Genomic DNA, 18,834 nt, shown 5'->3' on the forward strand with positions numbered 1-18,834 from the left:
ATACGGTAAAATGGGTTAGGGACCTGACTCTGCAAATGCTGGGTACCCTCAGATCCCATTTACAGTACTGAATTCTAAGGTGCCATTCAATGATGCACAGAGATTCTCTTCTGATTTAGCATCCGTGTAAGTAAATCATCTGATTTTCCTTCCCTACCAGTTCCCAGATGGAAGTGGCTGGCTGCAATGACAGTAGCCCCTCTTGGATCCCATACACTGCAAAGCCAAGATGCTTGTCATCAGGGATCTGTAACCTGGCTATAACATGTCTCTCTTGAACTGAAACTCCACATGTGAAACGTACTCAGCGTTGTGTTGAACTATCGGAGCAATGCAGAGAGAAATGCCATTCTTACACAGGAGAGGGGTATGTGGGATGTTGGGGCGTATCAGTAAAGTGGTAGAGACTTACTGGCAGCCGAGACCAGCTCTTTATGGAGTTTGTACGTCATGACGGGTTCAGCTAGATTCCTGAAACAAACAGAAACAATATTGAATTCCTCAAAGAGCAGGGGAGCGGCTACGAATCTGTTCTCAGTTACCGTGGAAGACGAACAGCAAGAAAAATCATATTTTCCACTTCAGTTCCACGGATTCTTGAGGCTGCCCAACTGGCTCTCCAGCCTAACCTCTTCTATTTACATAGAGCTCTAAGTGCATGTGGAGCTTTTACAACAGGCACGTTTTTTAAACAAAAGACACAATCTTTGCCCAAAGAGTTCTGGCACTGCCTGGGAGAGTTAAAAATACGATGACAATCTGTGACGTTACCTGAGGTAGAATTTCAATGAGCTGGTAATTGTCTTCATTTCCCAATCGCTGTTTTGGAGATCTACATCCCCTGGACATTTTGGATCTTGAAGAAGAAAAAAATGGCAATATGAAATAAATTAGCTTTCAAACGAAGTCTGATTTTTATTAAACGAATAACAACATTTACGTTGGTGGGCTATGCCCCGGTGATAGAGGAAAATACAAAAGTATGTAAGGAACACAGATGATTCCCCTTGGTTGGGCAGATAAAGGATAGTAATAGTAACAACACTGAGGCTTCCTTTTCACTGACACAAAGGTGTGTTTGTTTTGTTTTTTACAATGAGACAGCTAAGTTGAAATATTTATTGCACTGTAGAATCCTAAGTGGAGATAAGCACGAATAGTGTTTACTGAGATGTAGCTAGGTCAGGCCAACACTCCCACCCCGTGCTGAACTTGCCTAGTTTGCCTCATAATAAAACTACAATGGGATAGCTAACACGTTAGTTATCCTATGGTAAAAACACAGCTCGCCTGGCCTTGGCTGTTTCTTGAGTTGATCAGGAGGATGGTGTAATTAAAATTAGAGGAAGAGGAGGAGGAAGGATAAGAATGTGCTGTTAGAATGGTCAAAACTATCAGGCAACTCACAAAGGGAATCACTTCTGCTAGGAGTCTCCAAGATCAAAAGGTGGAAAAGCCCTCTTATTGCATTCCAGGTCCATTCCCCCAGCCAGTGAAGGATTATTCTCTACTGTGCGTTCTCCGCAGCTTTGTGGTCTATTCTCTAAAGGGAAGTGGTGGAAGCTCCATTGCTTAAGTCCTCTAAAGCTGAACTTTCGACCAAACCTCAGTGTTAGGATAAACTTCCTGATGTTCCGCTTACAATTTCATTTGTCCAATTTCACCCTGTTATTCCTAATTACTTCCATTGTAGGCTTCCCTGAAAAACTCCTCTGCTTGGAATCTTTGCGTAGGCAGAAACATTGAGAGTAATGAAGAGCAGAAAGGACTAAAGTACACTTTGCTCATGTCCAGATTGACTGGACAACCACAACATTTTTGTGGCACCATAAAATTAAGGATTTGGTTTTGGGGAAGGCAGGGCAGGAGGTACATGATCCAAATGGCTCATCACGCCTAGATGCTGTATTATTATTTATTGCTGCTGGCTTTTCCACTCTTACCACAATAAGGATTTCTGTACAAGGAGTGATGACAAAGTGGTCAACCAAACCAATGTAAATTTACAAATGAGAAATCACCACTGGGGTTTGGAATGGAAAAACACAGAACTATTTTTGGGATGCTGGAAATCGTGAGGTATTTGAAAGCTTCATCCTACCTAATTAATTATCAGGAAAGTGTGACTAGATATATTTGATGTTCCAGCTGTATGGAAATCCAGCACAATCATGCAAGGATATAACAAACAGTCTATTGATGTAATACAAATAAATAATAACAACACTAAAAGTAACAGCAGCCTTTGAATAGTGCATTTATACTAAGTACCTACTCAGGGGGCTACAGGAAGAGGCTTACACACCAGTCAGGTGCATATTGTCCTGTGTTCCAGCTTTATCTAGCCTTCCCCACAATGGCTTGGACCCAGAATGGGTCTTGGGTATCTTACAGCTCCCCCTCTGTCTACAATGCTTGAGCTGACGGTCCATTGGTTTGTACATCAGGATCTGGGAGCAGGATATTCTCCTTGACTCTGGAAGGCATTTCCTACTTTGGCTCAACACAGCCCAGTGTTGTTGACTTTCACGGCATGCTTCAAGGATTCTCTGTTTACTCAGATTTGTCTGAAGATGTACAGGATGTTTTTGGGGTGCAGTTCTATTGGAGGGGCAGTTATTTTGTTTGTGCTAACAAAGGATTAGTGGATGTAATTGGTGCCTTTTTTTACTGTAAAGGCACCTAGAAGTTGGCAGAACGTGCATCTTATAAATGAAAATAATGCTGTGCAGTGCATTGTAAATAGAGAGACCCAGAGAACCAATAAGAATTCTTATCACACTTAGGGCCAAATGCTGCTCTCAACTGGTTTAGACTGGGAGCAACTCCAGTGGAATTACACTGATATAAAACTGCTGTAAACAAGGGGAGACTCAGCCCTCAGATCTAATTCTCATTTACTCTAAGAGGAGTAAAGAAGCCTTCATGTAAATGAGAATCAGGCCCTATCATCTATGGGGGAAGAGAGTGTGTTTGACAATTAGCAATGAATTCTCTGTTTTGGGTCTATTTGCACTCTACAGGGTTATGCACAAGCTTCCACGTGTCTGTTATCTCAATACCCCTTTGCTTCTCAATTTGCAAATGCAACTAACACTGGCAACATTTTAGCTTATAGGGAGAGATGAGAGACGAGGTTGGAGAAGTAAGTCAGAAAAGAAGGAAAAGACAATACATCAGAAAGACTGATGGAGAACAGCAGCCTGGAAGGAAGGAAGGATAATAGCAGAGGGAGACTATACCTGACTGTGTAGGGATTCATTCTACTGTGGAATCCAATCCTCCTTGTCTTGTTTTACAATACAAAAACATTACACTCCAGTCATCCAAGAACTGGTTATTCTTACCAAAGAAGGCATTCAGCAACTTCTGCACCTGGATATTGCTGCCAACGGTTCGGTACACTCCCTCAGTAGTGATCCCTGGGCAGAAGAATGAAGCAAAGAATTAGTTAGTGTCCTTTCATGGTTGTGGAAGTTAAACAGTGCCATCTAGTGTAGTAAAAACCTCACAGGTTGTCCCCAGGCCTGCAATAGAGTGACAGCTCTTGGGCTAATAGCTGAGTGAATAATGCAGAAGAAAGTATTTTTTTTAAATTGCCCATGAGCACATCATGTTAACATGGACTTTGTAAGGCAAAATGATTCACCAAATAACTTCTGCAAACAATTCTTGTTCTGTAGTTAAGTGAACAATTGCTTGCGAGTACAGTATTCTAAAGCTGAGTTGTTCTGACTGGACCCAGAAATCACTGAGGATGTTCCTGTTCTTTGACTAGATGAAACTGTGAGAATTAGAGTTCACGGATGACTACGCTCAATCATAAATCTGAAATTCACTTTTTGAAAGTTCTGCAATATTTGCTTAAAATCTGCTGGTTTTGGAAACATTAAGGAACATAAGAACAGCCATACTGTGTCAGACCAGTGATCCATTTAACTCAGTTTCCTGTCTTCCATCCGTGGATTCTGCCATGGTTTCAGAGGGAATGAACAGAACAGGGAAATGTACTGAATGATCCATTCCTGTTGCCCAGTCCAAGCTTCTGGCAGCCAGAGGTTTAGGGACAAGCAAAGCATGGGGTTGTGTCCCTGACCATCTTGGCTAATAGCCATTGAACTTATCCTCCATGAACTTATCTAATTCTTTTTTTTTAACCCAGTTATACTTTTGAGGTTCAAAACATCCCCTGGCAATAAGTTCCATAGGCTGACTATGCATTGTATAAAGAAGTACTTTTTTATGTTTGTTTTTAACCTGCTGCCTATTAATTTCATAGGGTGACATCTGGTTTTTGTATTATGTGAAGGTGTAAATGACACTTCCTTATTCATTTTCTCCACACCACTCATGGTTTAATAGATCTCTATCATATTCCCCCTTTAGTCGTCTCTTTTCCAAAATGAATAATCCAAGTCTTGTTAATCTCTTCTCATATGGAAGCTGTTACACGCTCCTAATACTTTTTGTTGCCCTTCTTTCTACTTTTTCCAATTCTAATATACCTGTTTTGAGATGGGACAACCAGAACTGCACATAATATTCAAGGTGTGGGCATACCAGGAAGTATATAGTGGCATTATATTTTCTGTCTTACTATCTATTCCTTTCCTAATGGTTCCTAACATTCTGTTAGCTTTTTTTGACTGCTGCTGCCCACAGAGCAGCTGTTTTCCAAGAACTATCCACGATGACTCCAAGATCTTTTTCTTCAGTGGTAACAGCTAATTTAGACCCCATCATTTTGTCGGGATGTTTTCCAATGTACATTACTTTGCATTTCTCAACACTGAATTTCATCTGCCATTTTGTTGCCTAGTCACCCAGTTTTGTGAAATCCCTTTGTAACTCTTTGCAGTCTGCTTTGGATTTAACTAACTTGAGAATTTCGTATCATCTGCAAATTTTGCCACCTCATTGCTTACCCCTTTTTCCAGATCATTTATGAGTATGATGAACAGCACTAATCCCAGTTCAGACCCTGCTATTTAGCTCCCGCAACAATTTTATCAGTAAACTAGTTTGCTGGAAAAGTCACAGAAAGTGACTACAGTCAAAGCAAATTCTTTTACAGTCTGGACTAATACTTGGAAATTTGTTTATGTTATTTGCCCAGCTCTATTTACACTTTTAAGAAGCTGGTGGTTATTCAGCATGATTGGAATTTTCAGAGCAGTGTGGAAGATCTACCACATTATTCTCATTCATTTTAGAGGGAGTTGTGTGGCTAAAATCCTGCAGGATGCTTTGAAAATCTCAACCCACATAGTATGTTTGTCCCAAAACAAATCTGAATCCTTTAAGATCTCCCCCAAACTCAAAATTGCCTGAAATATTTTCTGAACCATTCACCTTTGGCCTGCTACCAAGCATGTGATGTTTCAGCCCCAAAGGAAAAATTATGAGACATTCACAAGTGAGTGAAAACAAAATGAAAGTGAGAATTCAACCTTGACTAGAGTTTGCTACTGCAAATGTTCTAATGGGGTGTAAGGTTTCTATTGTTTTGTAGGCACATTCTTTATCCTGTGACATGAGACTTTGATAAACGTTTGAGAAAATATAACCTATAAAGATTAAAAAAAACTGGGCCTGTTTAGTCTTGAGAAAAGAAGACTGAGGGGGAACTTGATAACAGTCCTCAAATATGTTAAGGGCTGTTATGAAAAGGACTGTGATCAATTGTGCGCCATATTAATTGCGATTAATTGAAGAAGTAATGGGCTTTATCTGCAGCAAGGGGGATTTAGATTGGATATTAGAAAAAACTTTCTGTCTATAAAGGTAGTTAAGCTCTGGAATAAGCTTCCAAAGCAGGTTGTGGAATTCCCATCACTGGAGGTTTTTAAGAACAAGTTGGACAAACATCTGTCAGGGATGATCTTCTAGGTTTACTTGGTCCTGTCTCAGCACAGGGGACTGGATTTGATGACTTCTCGAGGTCCCAGCCCTACATTTCTCTGATTCTGTGATTTTTAGATCCCATTATTATCATATTAGAGAAATCACAGTGCAATCAAATGCCATTCACGAAAGTAAATGCCAAAAAAGCAAATAGCTTCCAGATGCAGTGTGAGATCTTACCTTTGGTCTCTACTGCATTGATGCATTTCCTTACAAACTTGAAGCCAACCTCATTCAACTCCACTATTTCAAATAAAGGGAAGCAAAGTTAGCTGCCAGAATGTCAACATGCAATTACTGGTGGAAAACCCAAAGAGGTGTCAATTTACTTCATGTATTACGTCTTGAAACAATTTTGCTACATTTTCAGGGGCTGCATTTTCAAATCCACACACACAAGCACAATTCACTATGCAAACACCTTGCTGTGCGGGTGTAAGTCAGGGTTTGTGCATGCATGCAACCCACCTTGGGCACATACATTCAGGGATTTGCATATCTATGTTGTGCAGGTGCTTGTGCAAAAGCACAACTGGACTTAAGAATCTGGCCAGGACTTGTTCATTTCCACTTGTTCTCCTTTTTTTCCCCTCTTGAAATTGTTTTAACAGTAGGCTTTTGAGTATTTAATAAAACTGTAATTTGGAGAGTTGAACCACACATGAATTTCTGCCTGACTAGAGCTGATCTGTGGCTTCTGGAATATAGCAAAATCTGCAGTCCAACCTATGCCACATCACAAGAACACATAACTTCCACATATTAGTTATCTACTTTGCTAGATTACAGAAGACAACAGGACTTCTACTTAGATACCATATAGGTTAAGGAGGAGAAGGTTTCTCTCCCCACTGATTAACCAATAGGATATCACAGTATCTTCCTAATCACTAGGCAGCTGGAAAACTTGTTTGCTTTGGGCTGATCCAAAGCCCACTGAAGTGAACCATACTCTTTCCATTTCCTTCAATGGGCACTGAACTGGAGCCCTTAGTTCCTTTTACAGGACCTAGTTGAGCAACTTTACTCAAATGGATCACTAATTCTTCCATTGACTTCAGTGGGATTACTTGTGTAATTAAGGATCGCAGGATAAGGTGCATATTTGTTTCTGTGAGTGTCAATGGCTTTTTGCACTGAAGTAGATACAACTGGTCTGTTGCAAATGGATATTTTGATCTTCTCTCAAATGTTACTGTTTAATGTGTTTTTATTAGGCAGAGGAATGGGTCTCTGCATTTTGATTCATATCACTATTCAGATCAGAAGCAGAATTCAAGTCCGGGCTAGAGCTCGTCAGGAAACCAAATTTTTTCTGGTAAGAAATAATAATTGAATGCAGATTTTATTTTTATTATGTTTAAAGCTGTGAGAAGTTTCGAACAAACTCAACTAAAAATTTTGGTTTTGAATCAACACTTGGAAATTAAACAGAATATTTTGTTTCAATTTAAAATGGTTTTTCATTTTCAAAACCATCAAAACAAAGCTACATTTAGAGTTAAAATGAATACTGTGGTTTCAAATTTTCATTCAGGAAAACCCAAATTTTTCAGGAGAAAATGACATTTTAGGGTGAAGAAAATTGTTTGACAAATTTGTATTGTTCTCTGGGGAAAATGTCCACACCCAAAATTTGAACAAGCTCCAATTGTGGCACAAACTCAGCACAAAAATAGGGTTTATCTGACTGCATTTGTATTACAGACCTAGAAGGAATGTGCTTCAGCATCTCCCCATGATAACTGATCGATTTCAGGGGTATGTATAAAGGATATTCTTCAATCCTAGGTGTACACTAATTAAAATAAAATAGTTTAAGAAAGTGCTCCCCAAGTCTGAGTAACTGACTAGCCAATTCACCTCTCAGAGACAGAATGCAGATTTTTCAGTACTCACTGAGGGTACCTGAGTAATAAATCCACATAACTTTCCAGTCCATTGGACTGAGATATTGGAGGCAGTGTGGCTGTAAGGAGTTGACATTACTGACTAAAGTGAATACAAAATGAAGGGGTAAAAGCTAAGAGGGATAATGTTTTAGCAAGATAGAGACAGCTGTCATGAGCTGTGAACATGTGCAGATTCAACTTCTATACGTGCAGCATCAGAGACTGCACTCACAGTCTACCTCTGATAAGGAGAGATGGGAGAACCTACTGGGGTGGGGAGTTTCAAGAAACCCCTAAATCTTTTTATTCTTTTGTACTGCATTTATGAAACTTTTTAATGTATCATGGAACTCTTTTTTTTCCTCCCATAACTGAAATCATATTTTTAAGTGGAAATTGAATGTTAATGCCCTGTAGTTTTCACTAACTGGATGTCTGTGCTTTGCAAACAAATATTCTTGTTTGAAAGCCATTCTTGTCTGACTTCAATGGCAACCAAGGGGATAAAAAAGAAGTTGCACAGCAGCCCAGAATTCATGTTTGGTGAGAGCCAACTAGAACTTGAACCTCAAGGATTCAGAGCTCTGTTCTAACAAGCATTTTTCCAGGTGGGTTGAAATTTAGTACAAGTTCTCCTATCCCTGCTCAAAAGAACATTCCTTCTGTACTTAGGGAGCTAAAGGCCTTATCCTGCAAGGTGTGATCACCCTCAACTCTCACTGAGATTTGCGGGTACTCATCACCCCTCAGGAGCAGACCTTAAAATTATCTCTGATTCCACTTGTTGACTGAGGGGAGGGAACCAAGGAGTATGTGAATAGGTGTGAGATACATTCCATCCACTAGCGACGTGCACGCTTACAAACGAATATATTATACAGCATCAGCACAATCAGATCTTAAACATTTCAGAGGAATAGAACCACAAATTACTCACTTTCTTCCTGTTTCGTGATGGGACTGTGGTAGATCTAAAGAAGAGGAGAAGGAAACAAAAGCACAACCAGGCATGAGTTGAGAATTACTGTCCAAGGAGAAACCAGCACCACACAAGCCAGGGAGAGCAAGCCACAACATACAGTATTGTTTAATACTTTGCTCTCAATAGTATAATTCCTATAGTCAAGAAAGATGTTGTAGGTGTCCATTAGTTTCCCTGGGGCATCTGTTTCCCTTGGACGCACCTTCCCACTCTAAACATGAAGATCCTTTGATTGTCTCTTAGGTACACTGTAAAAATGAGATCCAGAAGCTATGCAGCTAGGTACAATTATATTTATCAGTTATCAGAATTTATCAGAATATCAGTAAATTGCTTTCTTCACCATTATACTAATAACACGACTTGTATACTTTAACAACAATACCAGGTAGCACCTTCCCTCACAGAAGATCAAAACCCCTTTATGTACAATAACAAATTACACCGCAGTGGTAGAAAACTGAACATTGTTTGAATTCTGAATGGCTGTTCAATAGGACCATAGGCATACTCTTTATTATTTGATATTTGCATATATTCACACAAACTGCTTTCTCTTTGTCCACAGGAAGGATAAAGGAATAGCTATTCTTTACATGGACACCCTGTGGTATCCCTCATGGTCCTACCACACCCTGCCCCAGAAAAGAAGCAGTAGAAGTGGGTCCTTCAGGTTTGTCTAGAAAGGTTGCAGGGAAGAAGCCAATCAGAGCTCAGTAGGCTCAGATAAAAGGAGTTGCAGGGCCTGACTGAGCAGATCAGTTCCTGATGGGGACCAGAGGGATATGGAAGGTGCTTTTTGCTGGTGTTCAATGGAGAGCCAGAAGATGGGTTCTGGTGACACTGGCATTCCATGAGGAAGAAATTCAGCCCTGAGGTAAGGGTGAAGAAGAAGGGGATATGTGGCCCAGAAAAAAGCAGCAGCAACTATTACAGGAAGCAGCACATAACTGCTATTTATAGGATCCCTGGGTCGGGACCCGGAGTAGTGGGTGGGCCCAAGTTCCCCCCCACTGGCCACTGGCAGGGTGACCTAAGCCCCAAGAAGAGGATACGACTTGTTTAGAGACCCAAGTGAAGAGCAGACCTTAAAGAGTCTCCAGGGAGAACGCCCTGGGGGCACTGCTCTATACCGGACTAAAGAGATGGTCGAGGGCACAGGACAGGTTATATTGGACCTTTTACCCTGGAAGGAGTTTGTTTGTTCACATGTTGACTGTGTGCACCTTGGCTGGAGGGCTGAGTCACTGAAGACCTACCTGACAAGGGCAACCGCCAAACAGGTGGCACCGTGAAAAAAGAGAGAGAAAGAGAGTGCAGATTCACACTCACCTGATAGGAGGCACTCACAAGAGGTGGGTGTGCACTGTCACGCACCCATATTCACACAAAAACCACGAGCATTTGCTGCTCACTACCTGTTTTACATTGCTTATTATTTGTTAGTCTCCTGTTTCAGAAAATTTCAGTCAGCCAATCATGTAGTGGAACCAATACCATGTGACTTAAGCAATCAACCACACAGCATGAATAGTTTGCAAATAAACAATTCTGTAAATTAAAATTTGTTCTGAGCTATTCTGGGAATAACAACTGAATTCACAAAAATCAGGATTTGTTCTGAGGGTAATTAGCAAACAACCACCTCTAGAATTAGGCCTCACAACTTTGCTATGAGGCGGGTGGGGTGGTATCATCCCCTAGAGTTTAGAGATGAGCAATTGAAGCACAGAGAAGTAAATTGACTTGGCCCAAAGAGTTAATGGCAGAGTCAAGAAGAACCAGCTTCTTTCGACTTCCAATCTGGTGCTTTAACAATAAGATTAGCCATTTTTTTCGGAAGGATGGAAAGAGGCAGTGAACATTTAGAATAGTGCAAGTCTGGGATTTTGGAATATTTTTAACAAAGCCCTTGATATAACCAGAGATGCTCCTGAATTGGTCAGGGCAAAGTCCTAATTATTACTGCTAGTTTGTCATTCGTTGTGTTATGTATTTCCAGTCTAAGCAATTCAATCTGTGGAATCCAGTTAAATGCAATTACAAGGGTTTCACATTAAGCTCTCACATGCATCCCTTCCTTACAGTAGTGAGCAGCTGCAGTAGGGAGCACCTAGCAGCCCATCTGATAAGCTCCAGTACCTGCACATTCAGCTCCATCAATACAGCTCTGAGTTACTCTGTCCAACACTAGGACTCTGAGCACAGAGTTAGGTGTCAGTCTTTTTACAGAAGTATCGGGTAATTCCAGTCTGCTTAGGGAAAAGGAGCAATCAGTGGGCCTGGAACATATTTTGCCATATTGCGCGTAGCTTTCTCTGCGGACAGGAAATTCTCCCTAACAGAGAAGTTTATGCTGGGCTTCGATTAAAGGAAGGAAACCAGTGAAGGAACACAGGAAGTATCGGAAAAATCTATGGTGTCTGTCTGTCTGTCTGTCTGTCTCCCTCACACACACAGATTGCCACAACTTTAGACAAGAAACTTACAAGCAGGGGAATTACGCTGGCAAGTGCAAAAATTACTTTATACAGATCTGAGAGCTATTTGTTTGAGCAACAGAAAGACTGGCAGATTCAGCACTAGCGCTCCATGCCTGCAAAGCATATTTTTATGAGGTCCACCTGCTGCCAGCATAAACAGCAGAACTGACACATTAAATCAAAGGATACAAGTGGACAGGGCAATATGGTAACAATCCTTGGAATGACTATGTGAAATCTATTGGTACCCACTTGCTAAACTGACATCTCTGTTACAGACCACACAATAATAGTGATGCTGATTATTACATACCCAATCTCACAAGAACACCCTAAAAGATGAGTTCTCCAAAACCGATCTATCAATTTACTATTCGTCTGTGTGAAATTACACCACTGTAGGACACTGCTAACCAGCACATCTATAAATCAGACAACACTTCTTTGAATACTCACAGGCTCCTTTCCATCCATGGCCTCCATCCATAGCCGTCTATTAGCTTCCGAAAGTGCTTGCAATGTGATGGTCCCAGCCCTGTCCAGGGAATCAAAGCAAAGGGTATTTTTAAGAAGACACAGAGGGATTTCATCCATGATTTACAGAGTTTGTTTCTGGAGACCATTTAAATACTCAGCAAGACTGAGTGCACGTGTCACTTGAAGGAGATCAGTACACACATCATTCCAAGTATTGACCTACTTATGGTATTTCTAAAGCATGTGTCTATCACAATATTAGTATCCAAGTGTTGGACGCACCATAAAAAATGGAAGTTACACACGTATTGACCACACTAGCAAAACAGATCTCTAAGTCATCTAATTCACAATGTCTTTGTACAGTTATCTGCAGTGAATTAACCATGCAGGCTAACATGTCCAGAAATACTCTCCCCCATCTGGTTCACATAGCTACTAGCCTACTACATTTTCTGATGTCTTTTCAATTGTTAACACTGCAAAGTCTTGTGGTTTCTGAAAAATCATTTCGGTCTGAGTCAGGCTAACTGTTCCTCTCCCCTTCCCCAAGCACTTTAGAGACATAACTCTCAGCTTCAGGTGAGAAACTCCTAAAACCTTATTCTCCACTCATTAGCATCATAATGCAGGGAAAAAACACAAGGAAAGTGGGCAGAGGAGAGATAGGTACCAGGGACCTCTGCTACTGGCAGTATGACTGAACCTACTATAGATACAGACCTCAAGAGGTCCCTGTGCAGAGTTCACCCATGTGAACAATCCAGTTAGCCAAATTATAAAAGACTATGGTGCATGACACAATGGGTCAAATTCTGCCTGGCTATGCCCTAGTAACCCACTGGAGTTAAGATAAATGAGGGCAGATTTTGGTCCATGTGTTTGTAGCTGCTATTTTATTTGTAGATTTCCTAGAGAGGAGACTGCCACGCTGACTGGATCAGGGGGGCCCTTGAGGTGTATTCAGGAGCTCTGATTACTCCCTTCTACACCAGTCTCGCGTTGGGGGTGTCACACTGGCTGGACTGGGGGGGGGGAGGGGCGGGGGCATTTAGTAGATTGTTTGACATCAGTGTGTCAAAATCATAATAATTCATGTGAGATATGCCATGTCAGGTACTGTTAGAAAGCCAATAATGTGCTAAGTAAGATGATAATACTTATGTTCATGCGTTATATGTGTAATGGAAGTTATAGATATGTTTGGTATATCAGTATTTCAAATTGTGCTGTCTGAGTGGCATCTCAGACAGGATGGCTGCAGAACAATAGCCTGCTTAATGGCCCATTAAGACACTCACAGGTGCAAGGGGCCCAGGGGGAGAAGCCAGAGATATACCTGATGAGTCACCAGGACTGGCCCATGTGACTCTGGACTCCATTTTAGTTCCTGTAAGCCTCCACAAACAGGATGGCCAGGGCCAGGAGGTATATAAGGCAGAGGCCTGGGGAATCCATTTTGTCTTTTGTTCCTGTTCAGCCACAGACACATACCTACCTCTGAATCAACTCACTTGCAACTGAACCGAAGGACTAAGACCCATCCAGCTACTGGATGTATGCCAGAGGAACTGTACAAGCCTGCAACTCACAATTCTCCCAGAAACTTGATTTATATGGACTTTCAATCATTGTATGTATCTGATTTGCTTTGACCCTTTAACATTTCTCTTATGGTTTGTTTCTTTCTTTTATAATAAACCTTTCGTTTTAGTTACTAAAGGATTGGCTGGCGGCATGGTATTTTGGGTAAGATCCAAACTCATATTGATCTGGTACTGTGGCTGACCCTTTGGGGTCAGGAGGAACCTTTTTAGTAAAAAGCATAGAGTTTAAATAACTGGTCTCTTTACTGGACCTAATGGCTGACTGGGAAACCAGAGACTGGAATGCAGTAAAGGGGGCTATGTGTATTGGTATACTAGCTTCTTGATAACCAGTGTGGGAAATCAAAAGCACAGTTTGTGGCGGTTGGGAAGTCTGGCTTCAGTGCCACCCACCAGTGCAGGGAGAATCTGCTCTCCTTTTACAGCCTGCCCTGACCTTGGCATTCTCAGGTGGCTGCCCTAGGCACGGAAGGGTTACAGAGACAAATGATTTTAACATGGGGGGATGTTGGCCAATATATTAGGAAACAGGTTCATAAGAAAAATCTGAGTGTGGAACTTTATTTCATGTCATGCTATAATGTCAAACCCGGCCCTGCACTGCACAGACTATCCATTGACATACAGTACTGGCTCTGTGTCCTGTGCTGGGGAGACCTCCCCAACACATCTCCCTTCAGTATGCTAAGGAACTGGCCAGAGGTTCAAGAAGCCTGGCCAATACAAACTGCTGCAGTTATGACACAGTCAGGAAACGTCTCTACATTAACCCCTGCGGCTGTCATTAAATCATACTCTCTATTCTCATTAGTGGGCTAAACTCCTTCTGTCTTCCTCCACCTTCATGCAGGTAGAACACCCTGCCATATAGAGTAAAGACCAAAAGACTTGGCACATTGTTATACATTTCAAAACACCGCATGGTATTACATCCCACATTCTTCCAATACACACGAACTACAGGAACACCAGGGTGGCCACAACCCCAGGAAGTCAAAATCCCTGAAATTAACTTGAGGCATTGTCACCCTGCTCATGTCACTCTGATCATTTGCAAATCATTTGGTTTCTTTTAAAAGTTCAAGATAATTTACAACCTACTGATCCAAATGCCCAAATTAATAACACTCCAACTTAGTGCAGGCACAAGAGACTTAATTCAGGAAGGGGAGAAATCAGTCTGAATTTCGGAATTAAATGGGAATGCCAGAAGCTGAAAGAGCATGGCAAATGTTTGCCTTTTGTCTTACATTTTTGAACAGGGTGTCCTTCTCTGGTAAAATAGGATCTGATAAAGTAATCTGCAGTTTAGCTCTTTCTCCTTTGTTGTGGCTTAACCACATACCAAGGCTTTCACAGAACATGTGTGACATCACAATATTCATTCTCCTAAGGCCTGATTCTGCTCCCGGGGTAACTAATTAGCACCTCCAGGGAGTGCAGTGGGAACAGGATCAGGCCCCTAGTGAGTAAAGTGAAAAATAACCTAGGAAGAGAATCTCCAGCTGCATGACTGATAATATATGTCCCAAGGTGAACGATACATGGGGAACTATGAGGGCCTGATCCTGATTGAAGACAATGGACGTTGAGGGCCCTCAAGAGCTCCTAGAAGGTGCTCCGCCTCTCACAGTATTAGAAAGCCCAATAAAAAGCTCACTGAATTCAACATGAAGACTTCCATTGATTTCAATGAGCTTTGGATGAGGTATGAAGATTGTGGACAAGGAAGGACAGTGCTGCCCCCTGGTGCATAATCTTCCTGCCCATCCAAAACAGATTTTAGGATATGCAAAACAAACACACCTTCCCCAAACACCAAGAAAGTGGCCTGGTATTTTCAAACCTGCAGTAATCAGGAAAGCAGCAATCACTCTGGCTCACCTTTCATTAGTCTCAATATCAAAACAAAACCTCTTGTCTATAGAATCAGTCTTTCTCCTTACACAGTACTTGAGTGTCAAGTCTGAGGTGCCCTAGAAAGAGAGAGAGAGATTTAAAGCCAAAATTTAAAAACGGCATACAGTAAGGGTGAGATTTCTCGAGTTCCTTGGATGGAAGGCAATGCCGCACTGTCTGTTGAACCATTAGGAGTGACTGCGTAATCCCAATGTGAGCCATGCTAATCAGATGGAACATGATAGCAAATGGTCCCTCTCACCACTCCACAAAGCAGCAACCAAGATAGAGATGAATGGCTTCCTAAAACAGGCTTCCTGCATACAATATCAATGAATGACGCGGTTAACAGGATTACAGTGTGAACAGGTGCTAAAAATCCTAGCAACTGTTATTTTAATACGCCTTGTGCCAGAAAGGTTGCTTAAAATAAACCCTTTTAGAGGACGGCTGCTACAGGCTGGTCCCAGGAAATGAGAGAGACAAGGAGGGGGAGGGCATATCTTTTATTGGGCCAACTTTTGGTGGTGAGAGTCAAATGTTCAAACTACACAGGGCACTCTTCTTCAGCTCCTGCTTGGCATTCTCAGGTGCTACCATCACATAAAATATCAAATCACTAGCAACAGCAATAACGGACCAGATAGCTTTGCAAAACACCTTTGAAAACATGTGGGTAAAACTTTACGGGCAAATTCCATCCTCATTTACAGCAGTACAACCTTAATGAAATCTATTGTGTTGTAGGGGCAGGCCTTGGCCCCAGGTTTTAATTATCAACTGGCAAAAGTAAATTGCAGCCCATTTATAGACCCTTCCCAGGGTCTTTATGACTTTACAGAAGCCATGAAGTGAAGCTTCAGTAGCTTTTCAAACCCATGATAAGCTAGCCATTGACGGGCAAATCTGGAATGAATTCCCCACCATCGGCTGCCCTCTGTGTTCTACAGTCTGGATGAGAAGCAAAAAAAATTGGCAAAAGTGGACCAAGAAGAACCAAAAGTGATTCGCAGTGTTGTCTTCTCTCTCCCTGGTTATGACTATGTGTATACTGTAGGCCCTTGGGTGGGTTTTTAAGAGCATTCACTCTCTGGTTCCATTTGAAGTTGTGTTGGTCTATTCTGCCAGGGGTTACCTAGGGATCCCTGAGAACACGTGTTATTGGCACAGTGGGCTGTACAAGTTTGGAAGGGATATTAATCTGTATTTTTACAAGCCCCTACCTACTTTAACATTATTTTGCCAGGCATATTTACATAGGTATGTCAATAGTTCCATCTAGCCAATGTTTTGGATAACTTCACTCTCCTAGGGGTTTCCAGAAAAGATTTTATTTTATTGTTGCAACAGGCAACCAATCAGTTGCCAAAGAGCAGGAATTATGAAGTCTCAAATTTCATGCTAGGATTTGGCATTTCCATGGGCTATAACCCTATGCAAAGATGAGGATGGATGGGAGCCGTACTGCAGAAGAATTTCACAGACTCTGTTTGACTCGTTGGTTGTGTTTTGGCCAGCCATGGTCTATTTAGCCTTGCACCCTACACTCTCTATTGCACACTGAGCAACAGCAGAAAGCTGACAGACAGTGGCTGAGGGACGTATTGAAAAATCTGTGAGGATGAAAAAAAATCCCCAAATTGTTGTTTTATAGTATTTTGTAAAGATTCTAACCCCCCCCTCTCCACCCGCACACACATCTTCAATTTATTTAGCAAATAATTCCCGAGGAGAAGAATCCGTAACTCAGAACAAAAGGGTCCCTTAACAGGGGCTGGCAAAGAGAGGGCATTATGGAAGCATTCAAATAGCCTTGCTAATTCAAGTGCTGTAAACAATCATCCGAGGTATCGGTGCAAGTCAGGTTGTCTCTCTGAAAGAAAACCCCATGTGTTCACAACTGGTTTGCTAGAGAAAACATGCCAGCCTCCTGTGCTGCAAAGCCTGAGGAACTCTAGGTATGAAGCATCACTGCCCAAATTGACAAGTCAGGAATAGAGTGGCTTAAGTTATATGACTGATCAACATGTAAATTACACGCTGAAGGCAGTAGAAGGTAAAATAGCTAACAGGGCGTGTGGGAAGGCATGCAATGAACACGAAGGGCTTGAGCCCGGAGCGTCAGCTCCCTTCTTAGTGGGTAGATGTTCACTTCATAAAGTCACTACCACAACTGGAATTAATTGACACTGATGTTGGTGATCTCAGCAGAGGAACCAGGCTGATCCACGCCATGGAATTGGAACTATTTTTCCCTGGCAGGGGTGGCTCCTACAGATCACCAGTGCTCAAGGAATTGTGGGGGGTAGGGGAAGCTTTACTTGTATGTCTGTGGTATCCCTGTTCTGTGACTACAAAGGGCTCTTCTATCTCCAGAGCTGTCAATCCAGCACTTAAATTAACTACTAATACTTTTTAAAAACTGGACTTGTGTACATCACTGCTTCATACAATAGGGAGGAAATGTACCTGCTCTACAGAGGATATTTATATTCGTACTTCCCCATAGAAGAAACAAGCCAGAATACAAGGAACTGAGGCAGAACCTGCTGACTGCGTCAATGTTTGCAGAGATCTCTCTTATAGGGAATCCACTCACTTGCTTAGCTCCAGGCTTCTGCTCCATGGGAGTCATCCTTAGCGTCTTTGACTCCTTCTCATACTGGCAATAATATTTCACCCAAGATATGCCCAATGCCCCTACAAAAATACAAAGATGGTCAAGAGTCAATAGAGAGCATGCATTAGTTTGATTGCCAGCTCTTCAGGGCAGGAGCCATGTTTTCCTGTGTGTCTGTACAGCACCTGGCACAATGGGCTCTGATCCTGATTGGGGCTCAAAGGCTCTAACTCAATATAAATAATAAACAGCAATAATAAGGGAGCTCCATTGTGCCAGTTGCTGTACAGACAGTCAAGAAAACATGGAGCCCTCCTTGCAGCATTGCCAGTGACAGAAGCAGTAGTAATGAGGGAGGAAAGCAAGCACTAGGTAAGTTAGCACCAGCCTCCTCAGAAGGAAAAAGCTGATGAAAGGACATTTGTGCAGCTGTAACGTGGCAAACCAGAGGATTGGCAAAGCTAGGCCAAGAAGTACACTAGGGGAGTTGTATGTTTGCTTGATTTAAAATGGACACTACTGTTTTTTCCTGGTTTTACTTTACTGACAACTTTTTTTGACAGAATAAAGACAACAGCACATTAAAATATCATCTTAAATCTATATTTATGTTATACCGCAATTTATTTTCCACTCTTCTTCCATTGTCTTAATTGAACCACTTTGTTCCTAACATGCCTCAACTTTTTTTTTTTTTTTTAAAGAACCAAGGTACCAATTGAAATATTTCATACAACTTGTTGTTTCTTTAACCAATTTATAGGAAACGAATTTAAAGGCAGTCAATATAGTTCATTCTCATGCAGGAATGTACAACATTTACTTGTGGTCTAAAATGACTGTGTGTGTGTGTGTGCACGCGTGTGTGGTTTTTTTAAACACAAGAGTAGCTAACAGTCTTCTATGAGTAGCCAATATTTGCCTGTTTACATAAATATATCAAATGGGCCATTTACAGAGTTGACAACCC

General features: G+C 41.6%; 1 protein-coding gene across 5 annotated transcripts in view; it reads right to left on the reverse strand.

The window, feature by feature from the left end:
- The window catches only part of OPHN1 (oligophrenin 1), a 116,663-nt gene that overhangs the window by 19,777 nt on the left and 78,052 nt on the right, over positions 1 to 18,834 (reverse strand). For all 5 annotated transcript variants that reach the window (XM_067548317.1, XM_067548316.1, XM_067548318.1 and 2 more), the window contains 8 exons: positions 17,844 to 17,944; positions 15,230 to 15,321; positions 11,718 to 11,796; positions 8,734 to 8,767; positions 6,085 to 6,147; positions 3,348 to 3,422; positions 772 to 856; positions 413 to 471 (listed from right to left, as the gene is read on the reverse strand). In XM_067548317.1, the coding sequence (XP_067404418.1) occupies positions 413 to 471; positions 772 to 856; positions 3,348 to 3,422; positions 6,085 to 6,147; positions 8,734 to 8,767; positions 11,718 to 11,796; positions 15,230 to 15,321; positions 17,844 to 17,944 (588 nt within the window). The remainder of the gene's footprint in view (positions 1 to 412; positions 472 to 771; positions 857 to 3,347; positions 3,423 to 6,084; positions 6,148 to 8,733; positions 8,768 to 11,717; positions 11,797 to 15,229; positions 15,322 to 17,843; positions 17,945 to 18,834) is intronic.

This window comes from Emydura macquarii, unplaced genomic scaffold (assembly GCF_026122565.2).
Source record: "Emydura macquarii macquarii isolate MOO-44397 ecotype Brisbane River unplaced genomic scaffold, CSIRO-AGI_Emac_v2 contig_1253, whole genome shotgun sequence".
NCBI lineage: Eukaryota > Metazoa > Chordata > Testudines > Chelidae > Emydura > Emydura macquarii.